General features: G+C 48.3%; 1 protein-coding gene across 1 annotated transcript in view; it reads left to right on the forward strand.

Moving 5' to 3' along the window:
• The window catches only part of FRMPD3 (FERM and PDZ domain containing 3), a 67,276-nt gene that overhangs the window by 13,378 nt on the left and 38,111 nt on the right, over positions 1–15,787 (forward strand). Inside the window, exons 4-7 of the mRNA XM_055563221.1 lie at positions 4,723–4,827; positions 9,629–9,736; positions 12,886–13,017; positions 15,050–15,169. Of these exons, the coding sequence (XP_055419196.1) occupies positions 4,723–4,827; positions 9,629–9,736; positions 12,886–13,017; positions 15,050–15,169 (465 nt within the window). The remainder of the gene's footprint in view (positions 1–4,722; positions 4,828–9,628; positions 9,737–12,885; positions 13,018–15,049; positions 15,170–15,787) is intronic.

Raw genomic sequence — 15,787 nt, forward strand, 5'->3', positions numbered from 1 at the left:
TTTCCTGGTGATTTTTAGCATCAGGTAAGGTTTAGAAACATGAGTGAGAGTATGCTAATGAGTTAGTGCAGGAGTCTGTGAACTTCTTCTGTAAAGGACCATAAAGTAAATACTCTAGGCTTTGTGCTTCCCCAGGGGTTCAGCAGTAAAAAATTTTCCTGCAATGCAGGAGACATGTCAGGAGCCACAGGTTCAATTCCTGGGTCAGGAAGATCCCCTGGAAAAGGAAATGCCAACCCACTGCAGTATTCTTACCTGGGAAAACCTACGGATAGAGGAGCCTGGCAGACTGCAGTCCATGGGATCACAAAAGAGTCGGACACAATTTAAGTGACTTAGCACGCATGCATGCAGACCATATGTGGTACTACAGAAGTAGCCATAGGCAATGCAGAAATGAAGAGAATGGCTGTGTTCTAATAAAGCTTTATTTACAAAAAACAAGTGGTAGACAGGAGCTGGCCCACCCAGGCCCATAATCTGCTGACCTCTGAAGTATGTTCATTACTCCTTCCAGGTACTACATTTGAATTTGGGCCAGGGTCTTCCCAATTCTTAATACTTTAGTTCAGATGGGACACTCTAGTATCAAAAACCTCAGGCCCCATAGTTGCACTTTGAAGATGCTTTGGGACAGGGCAACCTTTGAGAGCCACTCATGTCACACTGCAAGGCAGGCGTCATCTGTGTCAAAGCACAAGGCTAGACATGACTCTATGACATATAGCAGAGACCAGCTGGCAATGAGTGAGTCACTGTCAGTGATCGAGGCTGAAGACTGAGAGTAGGATGGAGTCTTAGAAACCAACAGGCAGGGGTCAGTGAGTAATGAGGCACAAACAAGCTGAAAATGGCTGTACAACAGACACTGGAAATGACTAAAATCCTTGAAAATACTGGCAATCCCACTTTCTGATTTTGCTCCTGTAAATATCTGAAATTTTTGTTGTTGTATCTCTAGGACAGGATCTAATCATGGACTTTTGGTATAGATAGCAAAGAGGCTGTCCCCTCTGCCTATAGGGTACCATTTAGGGTTCTTTATTTGTGCAAATCCATTCACTGGGACCAAGATAGAACCAGACCATTGAACAAAAGACCAGGAATGGACTTCCAGCTTCAGTCCACTGCAGGAGATTATATAGCTAATCCAAGACTCAGAAAATCTAGGTTCTGGGTTTTGCTCCACTACTCAATTATTTTGATACTTTGAATAAACCATAGCCTCTTCCCTGGGCTCCATTTCCTATGTAAAAATGAAGGGTGGATTACATGGCCCATTCAGGTCTCTAGAGATGCCTCATTCCACACTGTACATGAGGATATTCGAGGACGACAGATGATCACAGAGAAAAGACAGGGTGACTGTCAGGTGGAACAAAGAGTTCCCCTACCTTGTGTCTGGCACCTCCAGTGGAAATGGGACTACTGTGGAGACGAGTCAAGCAGAGCTGCCTGAACAGAACTACAGATCTTTCTGCCTCGCCCCTTCCCTTGTTCCTGCCATAGCCCATGCCCCCCCCTACCCCGGCCCCTAGGATCTGAGCACCAAGCTGTGTAACACAAAGGCATTTCTGGACTCCTGTGAACAATCAATACTATAATCACTTTCTGCAGCCATCTCCAGCCCTGGATTTCCTTGTGCTATATTGTCTGCTGCCAACAAATTGTCCCTGTGGATCAGGATGAGAAGTCTAAGATTCCTTTAGCACAGTGGTTCCCAACCTTAGCTGTATTTTGAAATCATTTGAAGCTTAATACCTGGGTCCTATCCTCAGGAATTTGACGTCATTGATCGGGGGTGGGGACTGGGTACTGGTGCTTTGTAAAGCTCCTCCCTCCGGTGTTTCTGCCCTCTAGCCAGGACGGAGACCCACTGCCTGAGGTTCGGCTGGACTCGGGTTGAACAGGTGGCTTTCTGCAATCTGCCCTCCGTGGGGAATGAGATTGTTGGCTCCGGAAGAGAACACAGCTGGGACCAGGGCCCAAGAGCTGATGAGGACGTTTGTTTCTGGTGTGTCTTTATCTTAGGGCCCTGCCCTCCTGTGGCTGATCTGGTAAATGAATCTCAACTACAGCATTAATGGCAGAAAATTGCTTAATGTATTGCCTTCCCAGCTGGCAGGGACCCTTCAGGGCTGGGAACACAAAGGAATGCTTGATTGTAGGGCTCACAGGCTGCATGGCAAGGCTGGTAGTGGTGGTGGTTTGAAAGAGCCCCAAACCTGATTTCCTCCTTCCTTACTGGAGAGGTCCTGCTCAGAGAGGCAGCTGGGGGCTGCGTCCAGTAGGGCCTTGTGTGTGCGTGCATGCTAAGTCATTTCTGTCGTGTCTGACTCCAGGGGATCTTCCCGACCCAGGGATCGAACCTGCATCTCTTATGTCTCCTGCATTGATAGGCAGATTTTTACCACTAGTGCCGCCTGGGAAGTCCAGGCCTTGTAAGCCATGGCAAAAGCTTTGGATTTTGTTCCACTGGAAGGTTTTGAACAGACAGGGTCTGACTTGCATTTAAAAAGGACGCCTCTGTCTGCTGTGTGGAAAATAGTACCAGAGGCTGGCGGCTGGAGGAGGGAGACTAGTTTGGAGTCTCCTGCAAGAATACAGTTAAAACATGATGGAGGCTTGCGCCAGGATGGTAATAATGGTGCTATGATGACGAGTGAGTGGATTCTGGCTAGATTCTGAAGATAGCACCAAGAAGTTATGTTGATGGATCGGTTGTGGGAGGTGAGAAAAAGAAAGGAGTCAACTGGAAGACTGGAGATGCCATATACTGAGATGAGGAAAAGGACTTCCCTGGTGGCTCAGATGGCAAAGAATCTGCCTGAAATGTGGGAGACCTGGGTTCAATCCCTGGGTCAGGGAGATCCCCTGGAGAAGGGCATGGCAACCCACTCGAATACTCTTGCCTGGAGAATTCCATGGACAGAGAGCCTGGCAGGCTACAGTCCATGGGGTCACAAAGAGTCGGACATGACTGAGCGAAACTGTTCAAAGCCTTCCAGTGGAGCAAGATCCAAAGTTTTTGCCATGGCTTACAAGGCCCTGGGCTTCCCAGGTGGCACTAGAGGTGCCATGGTTAGCAAATGCATGGTTAGCAAATGCTGGAAACTGAGTCTTTCCTGGGTGCACTGTGGATTTGAGGAAATGCAGGAGTCCTAGTGAGGGGCACCCTCATGTCTCTGGGGCATTCATTCATTCGTGTAACAAATTTTGGGAGGGCCCACTCTGTGCCTGCCAATGCAGGAGATATAAGAGACGCAGGTTTGATCCCTGGGTTGGGAAGATCCCCTGGAAGAGGGCATGATAACCCATTCCAATATTCTTGCCTGAGAAGCTCCTGGACAGAAGAGCCTGGCAGGCTACAGTCCATAAGGTCGCACAGAGTAGAACATGACCAGAATGACTTAGCACGCACGCAAGATCTCACAAGGACCTACCTGACGCAGCTCCCAGCTCCCTCTCTGAGCACGACCTCTTCAGCTCCCCACTCACTCAGCTGTGGCTACACTTGGCTTCCTGACTGTTCCCCATGCACCCCAGTCCTCCTCCCACCTCAGACACTTTCTTGTTCTTTCTGTTTGGAAGGCTTTTTCTCCAGATATCCTCATGGTTGTCTCTCCCTCACTTCCTTCAGACCTCTGCTTAAATGTCACCTCCTGAAAGAGGTCTTCCCTGCCTGTCTTGTCTAAAATAAAACCCCCACCACTCTCTCCCTCACGACTTCAATCTCTGCTGTAGTCCCTCAGTCTGCTCAATTTGTTCTCATAGCCCTTATTTGCCTCCTAAGAGGTGTTTCAGTATTTCTTGTCTGTCTGTCTGTCCCTGCTAGGATAGGCACTCCTTGAAGCCAGAGAGTTTTGTCCATCTTATTCACTGCTAGATCCTCGTCATGTAGAACAGTGCTTGGCACAGAGTGGGCCCTCCCAAAATTTGTTACACGAATGAATGAATGCCCCAGAGACATGAGGGTGCCCCTCACTAGGACTCCTGCATTTCCTCAAATCCACAGTGCACCCAGGAAAGACTCAGTTTCCAGCATTTGCTAACCATGCATCCTGCTGAATTTGTGGGAGTTTTCAAAAATGAGAGACCCTAGCTGATTGTTTGAGTGTCTCTTACAGAGTTGGATGAACAAAGTAGTAGAAAGCCTAGAACTAGGAAGCCAGGACACCTGGGTAAAATCGCTAATGTCTCTTCTGTCAAATAGTGTAGAAACTGTGGATAAATCATTTTGGCATGATAAGCCTCCTTTCTTCTGCATCTAAAATAATATTTGCTATGAACCTCCTTCCTAGGGGCAGGACATATCTTTGAAATGAATAAGATTATTTCTGTAAATCCTTTGCAATGTTCATATTCAGATGTAATAAAAACCACCATTTAGGTATATCTCACATTAAAGAAACCAAATATATAAAATTTCAGTGTACATTATTACAAAGAATTTTTGCAAACTCCCCTAGGCCTAGAGCATTAATAATGGGATTCAATTTACTCAAATTCGATTCATGCCCAGCTTACTCAGAACATACCAATCATCTAAGGAAGCACTTAGCACATTGTCTTGCACCTAGTAGGGAATCAATACTTATTTATTGGCCTATTGATCCACAAGGCAAAAGGGGGTACCCAAACTGAGACGTCTTAACTCCATGCAGCAAATGTCAGGTTTTCTCCCAGTATGGTGAACTCATGAGCCCTCTCTGTTTTTTCCAGTCCCCCAAATCTGCCTTCATCAGTGCGGCAAAGAAGGCCAAGCTGAGATCCAATCCTGTGAAGGTCCGATTTTCCGAGCAGGTGGCAGTTGGAGAAACAGATGCAGTAAGTGAGCTTTCGCCTCCTCCCCTCAGCCCTTGGCCAGAGTCAGCCAGGCTGTCGAAGTATCCCTCTGGGCCAGTTGCTCATCTGCTGCTCCTCAAAGTGGACAGCATTATGAAGGGGTCAGAGGAGGGACCTTGGGGCTCTGGGTGGGGAGCGAGTGAGGGGTGTGTGGCATCCAGAGAAGCCCTGGGCATCGTGGGGAGAAGGGATATATATCAATTCACTCAGAATCCTCATGGTACTTCAAGAAATTTCCATCTCTAGCACAGTACTCAGAACAAGTGCTCCATGAACATTTGGCTACTTGATAGAAACAGGAAGGAAGTAGTGGTTTTCTGAAGATGCAGCGAAATTGAGCCCTCGGCATGTTGAAGTGATCCTGCAACTCCAGGTCTCAACTGGAGAAGACTGGGCAGTGAAGGGCGAAGCAGCCTAGGGGAAATGATATAGACTCTCATTAAGTCACAGAACTTTTATTAATACTAGATGCTTGCTGTGTTCCCAGCACTCACTACAAGGGATGCAAAACAGATACCTGTTCCCTGCCTCTGGATTCCTCTCAGTGTTGTTGGGAGGACAGGCGACTCAGATTGAGACAGTATGGAATCCACCCCTGGGTGGTATGGTTTTGAGGAGCAGGTGGTGTTTGACCACCCATGTCATGCAGCAGCCAGTCTGGAGGGGTCATGGCCAGCCCACTGTCTTTCTCACTGCCTTGTGGGGTTAACATGAACTGAGCTGTCTGCTTCAGATAAGCAAATGAGAAGAGGCGGGTAGAACACATAAAGATGTGTATTAGGTGGCCATGGATGATAACTTCAAGTCCTCTAGGAGTCGGCAGAAGTTGGTGATATCCCATGGGGGTAGGTGGGAGGAGGCCAGCAGCGCTAACAGGTGCTGTGTGCTTTCACAGGCTGTCATGGACTGGGCTCTCGGGAGGCCCATGGCATTTCTGTAGTGAAGCACAGCTGCAGCTGAGACAAGGTAGGAGGCCCAGCCTGAGTGGAGAATCAGTGGGGCACCAGCACCCCTGTAGTTCTTTGAGGCAGAACCACCCAGAGGACGGGATAGATAGAGGTCAGAGATGTCCTATGACTTAATTTCCCTGACCCTTATCCCCAAACTCTGCCAAGGCTCTCCTCCCTCCCCGTTTGAGGAAGACTGTGAGGCCCAAGGGACAACTGGGCCCCACTGGCTAAGCCATCTGAATAATTGGTGGCTGGGCTTCATGTCAGTCTCAGCAGAAGAGGTTGAGGAGAAGCAGGGGCCACAGAGAGGAAAGGGAGCTGTGTGGAGTCCTTGTGTGTCAGCTGAGGTACAAGTCACTAAGGGTACATTTGTGTCCTGAGCCCTGAACACCCAAAGGAAATGAGATCTGAATTTGGAGAGTCTAGGTGGCACTAGTGGTAAAGAGCCCACCTGCCAGTGCCGGAGACATAAGAGAGATGGTTTGATCCCTGAGTTGGGAAGATCTCCTGGAGGATAGGGCATGGCTACACACTCCAGTTTTATTGCCTGGAGAATCCCATGGACAGAGGATCCTGGCGGGCTACAGTCCATAGGGTCGCAAAGAATCAGACAGGACTGAAGAGACTTAGCACACACAATAGACAGGTGCAGCTTCTCCCATCTCAGTGAAGTGAAAGTTGCTCAGTCATGTCTAACTCTTTGTGACCCTATGGACTATACAGTCCATGGAATTCTCCAGGCCAGAATACTAGAGTGGGTAGCCTTTCCCTTCTCCAGGGGATCTTCCCAACCCAGGGATTGAACCCAGGTCTCCCACATTGCAGGTGGATTCTTTACCAGCTGAGCCACAACGGAAGCCCAAGAATACTGGAGTGGGTAGCCTATCCCTTCTCCAGCGGATCTTCCCAACCCAGAAATCGACCCAGGGTCTCCTGCATTGCAGGCAGATTCTTTCCCAACTGAGCTATCTTCATCACAGAAAAACCCACCAAGGCCTGGTCACCCAGTGAAGAATCCTATCCCTCCTCCCCCTTCCATTCTTTCCCCCCTTTTTTCTCCCCTTTCTTCCTCTCCCTTGTGTTCTCCCCTCCACCATGACTCGCCTCTCCATATGTCACATCTAGCCACAGGCAGAAGCAAGCCCCCACTCCAGACCAATCTAGACATAAATGCCGCAGAGTGGCTAGAACCCACCCCAGGTTACTCTGTTGCTCCTGGTCAGGTAAACCAGAGGTGGTGGCAGGCTTTTGTTTGGGAGAGACCGAGACATCAACCTTCCCACCCTAGCTGTGCTTAGGAAACGACCTGATGTCAAAACACTCCCCCCCCCCCCCACCACCGCTGCCACCAGCGTGGACCATAGCAGCCTCCCCATTGTTTAGGTCCAGGGTTGGGGGTGGGGCGGGGTGTCCAGGCCCAGGTGACTCCAGAATCCCTTTCTCTTGGTGTTCCAGACTTTATTAAGCAACAAGAGCAAAAATAAATCCTGTGGGCATTCCTTGCCAACTCTATTTTTAAGCAAAATCAATTAAGTAATTATCTGAGTCCAACCCAGTGTGCTAAATAAAACCTGCCACCACAGAGCATCATCAGCCTGGGAATCTGGGGCCTCTGGGCTTGGTGGGAGCGAAGCATCTTGGGATCAGGGAGAGAACCAGGGAGTCACTTTTCCAACTTTAGATCCCATCACTCCCCGCTGTGGCTTGACTCCATCAGGAAATGACCTGATGTCACAACAGCACCACCCCCTCCTCCTACCACACCCCGACCCAAAAGGACTTGCTTTATGTTTTTGTACTTGTCCACGACAGTCCCTAGATCTGGACTGTTCTTGTCTGGCCTCTCTGATAGTCCACGCCTGCCATCTCCTTTACAATCAAAATCCAATTCACCCCATCTAGGAGACCTTAACTTATACCTTTTGGTTTGTTTTGGTTTTATTGTTCTCTAGTGGATCATGTGTGTGCCACGTCCCTGTAAGAGTGTAAGGCTTGGCGTTCCCTGATGGTCTAGTGGTTAAGAATCCACTTGCCAGTGCAGGGGTCACAGGTTCAGTCCCAGTCAGGGAAGATCCTACATCCCACGGAGCAACTGAGCCCATGCACCACCACTACTGAGCCCATGCTCTGCAACAAGAGAAGCCACCACAACTAGAGAATAGCCCCTGCTCACCAGCAACTAGAGAAAGGCTGCTTGCAGCAACAAAAACCCAGCACAGCCATAAATAAATAATTTTTTTTAAAAACAGTATAAGGCTAGACCCTGGTCCTCTGCTTTTGCTGTACCCCCATGAGGCTTAGTATAGTGCTGAGTGTGTAGCAGAGGCTCAGAGAATTCAGGACACTGCACGTCTGAGGCAGCTTTTCAGGTCCTCTAGAACTAATGATGTTGGCCCAAGGAAATGGTTGGATTTCCGTAATGAGTCTAATCAAGTAAGCACATATTAAGCACCTCCTGCTCATATGTTCAGCAGCCATTTATTGAGCACCATCTGTGTGCTGGGAACTCTGCTCAATGTCAGGGCCACAAAGATTGAATAGGACATAGTCCCAGTGCTGAGTTAACTGTTTGGTTACAAAAGACACACATTCTTCAAAAAGAGCACTGGGACTTCCCTGGCAGTCTAGTGGTTAAGACTCCATGCTGCCAATGCAGGGGATGTGGTTTCAATCCCTAGTCAGGGAACTAAGATCCCACATGCCACACAGTGTGGCCAAAAGATTAAAAAAAAATTAAAAAAATGAATGCATAAGGAAATACTTAAATATTTAAGAGCACTTAGAGAGGTGTGTGAAGGACAAGGAGGTCTGGCATGCTGTAGTCCATGGGGTGGCAAAGAGTTGGACATGACTTAGTGGCTGAATGACAACAACTGATAGGTGTGTATAAGTTGCTAAAAGAACAACGTGCGAACATCAGGTTCAAGTACCTGATGATATTAGACAGGCTTTACAGAATTCATATTTAAGCTGGGTTTTGAAGGATGAGTAGAAGTTTTCCAGGTATCAAAAGAGGGAGGCAGAGGGAACAGTATTTAATAAAGGTTTATCAAGAACCTAACATGAACCACTCTATAAATACAGAAATGCCTAAGCCAGGAAAGCTTTAAGGAGCTGTCAGGTGTTCAGAACTGGGCTTTGCAAGTGGTTCTCAATCAGAGTCAGTACTGCCCACTCTCAGAGAGCTTTTGGGAATATCTGGAGGGTGTTTGGGGTCATCCCAATGATTTGGCTTGTTATTGCATTTAGTGTCTCAGAGTCAGAGATGCTAAATGTCCTTTGGGGAGTGAGGCAGTCCTCAAATGATGAGTTGCTAGAGGTAAACAGGTATGAAAGAACAGTGTGGGTACCAGGAATGATAAGACATGAATGGAGAAGTAGGCGTGGACTAGGTCAGAGAAGACCTAAGATGCTTGGACGGAGGGAGACTGGCAGGGCAAAGGCATGGAAGTGATCTCAATGTGTGAAGGGCCCGGTGGAAAGGAAGGAGGCAGGAGATAGGAGCTGGTGAGTGAGGTGGGCTCCTGAGACCTCCCATCAGCCCTTCAGTGTGTGGTGATCTCTATTGGCCAAGCCCCCTTTGAGCTGTGGAGCTTTGAGCCACAGTAGACCGTGGGTGTGCTGTGACATCAAATGAAGGGTGAGCTTTGGATATGGCCCATTGTCTTCTTGGAGAATTTGCTTTTGGTCTCTGTGTAATGTTATCTTTGATCAGTTCTTTCGTCTGTCTCTGTCCTTCCATACCTTTGGCTCCCTCTCCTTCACTCACTCCTTTCTCTTCCTTTCTGCTTCCCTCCTCCTTCTAAATGAGCCCCCTCCTTGTCCTTTCACAGAAAATGATGAAGAAAGAAGCTCTCCTCCTCATCCCCAATGTCCTGAAGGTTTTCTTAGAAAATGGGCAGATCAAGTCATTCACGTTTGATGGCCGGACTACTGTTAAGGTACCCACAAAATCTCCTCTCGCGGGTTGGTACTGTACTCTCTGGAGCACACACAGCCGCTGGTCTCAGAGTTCCTCTGAGTCTGCACAGAGCTGCTCACTGCCAGAGCAAGGTGCTCTTGGTCTTTGACCTCCTGCTCCTGGAAGTACCTGGTTGTAAAAACGTACAGTCGTTGGATGACTGTGGTGGGGGAAAGTTGCCTGCCCAACTGTGTGCTAGTGATTGTAAATGTGTGTGTGTGTGCATTCATGTACATGTGCATGCATGTGGGTAGGCATGCGTGTGTGCACACATCTGTTATCAAACTGCTTTGTGTCATGTTACCCTGTGTCCTTCATGACCTTTAGGAGCTAAGGAGTGTGATGATCATTAGACCATTTATAAAGCAAAAGTGATTTGTATTGCTACAATAACACCTATTCAAGTTTACACACAGAAATCAACAAATGATCTCTCAGGAGATTAGCTTAGCCATGCCTTGCTTTTTAAATAACAACCAGCTCTTAAGCACTGAACCAAGATTGAGAAAAGTCCACCAACAATCCCTTTGACTATTCCTATCACAGGAAGAGCAACTAAAGAGCTCTGATTCTTAACAGCTCAGCCAGGCATTTGGGGAGAAGGCAATGGCACCCCACTCCAGTACTCTTGCCTGGAAAATCCCATGGGCGGAGGAGCCTGGTAGGCTGCAGTCCGTGGGGTCACTAAGAGTCAGACACAACCGAGTGACTTCACTTTCACTTTTCACTTTTATGCTTTGGAGAAGGAAATAGGCAACCCACTCCAGTGTTCTTGCCTGGAGAATCCCAGGGATGGGGGAGCCTGGTGGGCTGCAGTCTATGGGGTCGCACAGAGTCAGACATAACTGAATCGACTTAGCAGCAGCAGCAGCAGCAGCAGCAGCAGCAGGCATCTGGAAGTTGTAGCGATTCCCTTAGTCCTGAGGATGAGAAGTATGTACCATTAACCACCCGGATCTACTCTGCTCTGGGACAGAAATATCTGTTTCTGCTCCTTCTGGATTCTCTCCAGAAAGAGAATGCCATCCTCACAGTGAATGTTTCCATGCAGTTAATGCTTCCCAGAGCCTGGCAGGCTGCAGTCCACGGAGTCACAAGAGTCGGATACGACTTAGTGACTGAACAACAAGACTGCCAGGCAGCTACAGCTCCTGCCCAGAAAACCCACTTGGCCCAGGGCTCTCCTGGGGTACCTCTGCTGGGACCAATACAACCCTGTACTAAAGCAAGCTGTGGGCCAGGAAACTTTCCCTAAGAGGAGTTACCAGGTGTTCAGAATTGACTTTGCCAGCGATTCTCAGCCTGGGTCAGCATTGCCCCCTCCCAGGTAGTTTTTGGGAATGTCTGAGTGTATGTGGGGTCATCCCCATGGTTTGGCGTGCTACTGGCATGTAGTGTCTCAGGGTCAGAGATGCCAAGTGTCCCACAAGAAATGGAATAGTCCCCAAATGATGAAGAATTGTCCTGTCCAAAGTGCTAGTAGCAGCTGAGTTGCAAAACTCGAGGCTTTATTTAACCTGTGTTGATTGAACTGAGAGTTTCTTTGGAAGGCTTAGGCCTGGGTGGATTCCCCAGGGAACCTAGGACTAAAACACACTCCCAAAGCTGTCCTGAGGTGGTCTCTTGACTGTTGAAGGCTTCCGTCTATGGGACAGACATTAAAACTAAGCCACCCAGTGATGTCCAAGTGCCCTCCCAAGTCCAAGTCCAAGAAGTGGGTATGGGTGTGTCAGAATCTTCCTGTGTGTTACATCATGGACTGGTATGGCCATTGTTGATCTGTTCCCACACTGGAGCATTTACCACTCTCTTTTGCCTGAGTAGCTTCTCCAAGCATTCTCTCCCCTCGCAATGTCACCACCATTTGGTGCTTCCAGGTAGCCCCAGCTTTCCAAAACAATGGCAGCCCCTGGTTGGTGACCATACCCTGACTTCAGGGTGCACTGGCTGTTCATTGGAACTTGGACAGGTTGCCAAGCCACTTGTCCTGGAGAGGTACCTGAGTGAATTGACAGCCTGGCACGGGGGCCATTACACTTGTAATACAATTTGGCAATCACCAGCTTGGCCACCCACAGTCCCACTGCAGTTGAAAGGCAAAAACAACCTCATTTGTCCGTGCCAGCACTCCAGCAACACTGGGGCCTCTGTGACTACTTGCATAATACAAAGAGATACTCTCAAGTGCCCGCCAGTTTCCAGCCTGGCATTTGAATAGCGAACCGGCTTTCAGTGTTCACTGAGGGGCTTGTTTGGCAACCCTGGCTAGAAGGGAGCTTTGTATTCCCAAGTCTGCTTCTCTCTGGCCCTTGGAGGCTTGAGCCACGCTGACTCTAAAACACACATGTTAGAGGCCAGTGTATGCCGAAGTCACAGCAGGTAGATGGGAAGTCTCAGAACTGACATGTGGGCAGCCCCCACAGATCTGTTCCAGACACCCTAATATTAAAAGGCGGGCAGCAGAGCAGACGGAGCTTGGAAGTCATCAGATTCCTGACTGTACATAGAACATGTGATGTTGTTCCTCTGCATGGACACATTTTTCAAGTTGCTAAATTGATCATCTCTAAAAGCCAGTGACAAAGATGAATATTTTGCCAGTAACTGCAAGTCATTCAATTTAGATTATGAATCCAGAAATCATGTACCTTTGAAATCATGTAATTGTGGCCTTGGCTTTTGTTGATTCCTAAGTAAAGGGTTGCTGGACAAACCAGAGGGAACATCCTCATTTACGTGAGAAGCTGAGGGAAGAACCCACACCACACATGGCACTAAGGACAGGCTCAGGAGATCATTGGTTGAATGGAGAGGGGGGAGGGGGAGGAAGGGCCATGACCTTCTTTTGCCATCTACATGGACCAACCAAGTTTAGGAAGACCTCCCTTCACCCCTTCTGTGTTCTCCAGGGCCTAGGCCTCTGAACAACACTCCTAGGTCACTCTCCTCGTCCTGGAGCCGTGTGCCTGGGCCACCCTGAAGGCCAGTGGCTCTGTCTGGCCCACTTTCCCACCCTCAGCCTTCTCCCCAGGACTCTCTTGATGTTCAGTCCCCTTCTGCCATGTTGGGTACAGAAAGTATCTTAGAGCTGGAAGGGATCTCTCTCTCAAGGCTCCTTTGTCTTTATAGGATGTGATGGTGACATTACAGGACCGGCTTTCCCTGAGGTACATTGAGCACTTTGCTCTTGTCCTTGAGTATGCCGGACCAGAACAGAACCACAAGTTCCTGCTTCTTCAGGACAAGCAGCCCCTGGCTTATGTAAGTAATTCCTCTGTCACAGCTTCATACCTTTGCAAGTGGCCTCTAGTAAACAAGAGGCCACCAGGCAATCTCTTACTGGAAAATTCATCATGACTTGCTCAGCCAGCTCCTAGAAGTCCCAGTTCTCAATCAAGGTCTGTCCCAACCACCCACAGAGGCCTTTAAAAATGTCCCTTGAGGGACTTTCCTGGAAGTCTGATGGTTAAGACTTCACCTTTCAATATAGGGGGTGTGAGTTTGATTCCTGGTCGGGCAGCTAAGATCCCACATGCCTCATGACCAAAAAAAAAAATTAAAAACAGAACATAATAGAAGCAACATTGTAACAAATTCAATAGAGACTTTAAAAATGGTCCATATCCCAAAAAAGTTTTAAAGAAAATGTCTCTTGGGAATTCCCTGGTGGTCCAGTGGTTAGGACTCCCTATGTTTTCACTGCTGACGGCCCAGGTTCAATCCCTGCTTGGGGAACTAAGATCCCACAAGCCACTCAGCTCAGCCAAAATAAATAAATAAATTCTTTAAAATGTCTCTTGTAACCTAAAAAAGGCATGACGGTTGTTAGTCTTGGTGGTCACTAGTTAGGGAAGGCGTGGAGTGGCAATTCATTGTGTGGAAGGCTGAGTTGAAGAGCAGTGTCAACTCCACCATCTCCTGCAGTCCCTGCCTGCTAGACTTTTCTGCCTCTGAGAGGACACTCAACCTTCAGATTAGCGCTGTAATATGGAAGAGTCAGCGAGTGGAGTCTGGTGAAACCCCCGAGGCTGACACATGTGGACTGAGGTGGGGCTGAGTGAAGCCAAGAATGGACAGTGTGTCACCCGTGTCACCCGTGTGACAGCCATGTCAAGTTCCAAAGCGGAGTAGGGGAAAGTGGCTTATCTTCCCAGCCTATGGAAACAAGCCAGTGAAATCCAGGATGGCTGGATAACGTTTCACTAATGGTGATTCACCACGAAGAGGAAGACAGGCAACCAGGGCCAATCAGTATTCCCAGGGAGTGCAGACCTCCCTGGCGGTCCAGTGGTTAAGAGTCTGTTCTCCCAATGCAGGGGGACACAGGTTTGGTCCTTGGTCAGGGAACTAAGATCCCACATGCCACATGGCATGGCCAAAGAAAGAAAGAATTTCTCATTTGCTTTAAAAAAAGGATATTCTCAGAGAGGGAGAGAAGGAGTTGGAGAGGGACGGCCAGAAAGAAATGTCTAAAGGAAGCAAAGCAAAAGCTGAAATGAGACACACCAAAATGAAAGGATTTAAGAGAGAGGGATTCTTCAAGGGTAGTTCTCAGTATGTAGTCCAGAGACTTAGGTTCCCACCTATGAAGGAAAAAAGGTGGATGTCCTGCCTGGATGGAGGCCTAATCACCTCCCTGCCCATCAGGGGAGCTTATGGATCCAACTGGTCTCTTGTTCCAAATGGGATTTTTAAGCATTTTTATTACGGATTCATGTTGATGTATGGCAAAACCAATACAATATTGTAAAGTAATTAGCCTCCAAATAAAATAAATAAATTTATAATTTAAAAAATCTCAAACATACACCAAAGTAGAAGGAATTGGATAATGAACCCTCATTACCCATCCCAGCTTCAGCAGTTACTGGCATATTGCTGGCTTGTTTCAGCTACACGTCCAAATAGGATTTTAAGTCTTTGATTTGGTTGCTCATCAGCAACTTCCTCTGCCAGAGGATGAGCCCCTCTGCAAGGCAAAGGCCCCACAGCAAGAAGAGTCAGAGAAGTTGCCGGGAGCCCTTTCTCCCTACCTTGTGTCCTGGGCCTTGGGTTGTTGATAAAGACCAAGTCATGGATCAGTGGTTTGAAAAATTCTAATCACTTTGGGTCAGAAGGGCAAAAAAGACTCCGCTTCTCATCACTTTCCCCGAGGGTAATTGGAATCAGCCAGGCAGAAGACAGAGTAGGAAATAGCACCTAGCTCTGCCCAGGGGGCCCTGAGCAGGCTCCTGCCACCCCAGCCATTGATTCCTGATCTCTTTTCCTCCCACCTCTCACTTCCGGGATTCAGGTAGTGCAGCGGACACACTATCATGGAATGAAATGCCTCTTCCGGATAAGCTTCTTTCCCAAAGACCCCGTGGAGCTGCTGCGTCGGGATCCTGCTGCTTTCGAGTACCTGTACATCCAGGTAGAGTCTGGTTTTGGGGTACACAGACAAACAGACCAATGGACAAACAAGCAGGCAGGCTGCTCTGCTGTCACAATGAAGTTGCTATGTAAATTTTTCCAACCTTCAGGTAGCTCTTTCCTTTTTGGCTACCATGGTAGGGCATGGTCAAGTTAGTTGGCCTGGCAACTTGGGCTGTCTGGGGCGCCAGTCTGTTTGTCTGTTTGTCTAGACAGATCCCATCAACATTCACGAGGAAACAACCCTGGTAACTCTGGCATCTTCACAGGATACCCTGGTTTAACAAGTGCATTTGGGTACCAGGAGGTCCCAGTCCTCAGTTCTAAGCTCCAGTAAGGAGACAGTTCCCAAATCAGTTCATCCAGAAACATTTGCCAAGCACTTACTCTGGGCCAGGCCCTGTGCTAGGTGCTGGCAATCACAGTGATCAAAGAACTGTCACAGATTGCTAGAGCTCAGACAGATATGTGCACAAATAAATACAAGACAGTGTGACAGGCACTATGAGGATGGCAGGCTACAATGTCAGTAGGGGTGCTCAGGAAGCAATTTGCCAACTCTTCCCTGGGTGAGGCATAGTGAAGGCTTCACAGTGGAAGGGATAGATGCATGCTCTTA

Source organism: Bubalus kerabau, chromosome X, assembly GCF_029407905.1.
Source record: "Bubalus kerabau isolate K-KA32 ecotype Philippines breed swamp buffalo chromosome X, PCC_UOA_SB_1v2, whole genome shotgun sequence".
Taxonomy (NCBI): domain Eukaryota; kingdom Metazoa; phylum Chordata; class Mammalia; order Artiodactyla; family Bovidae; genus Bubalus; species Bubalus kerabau.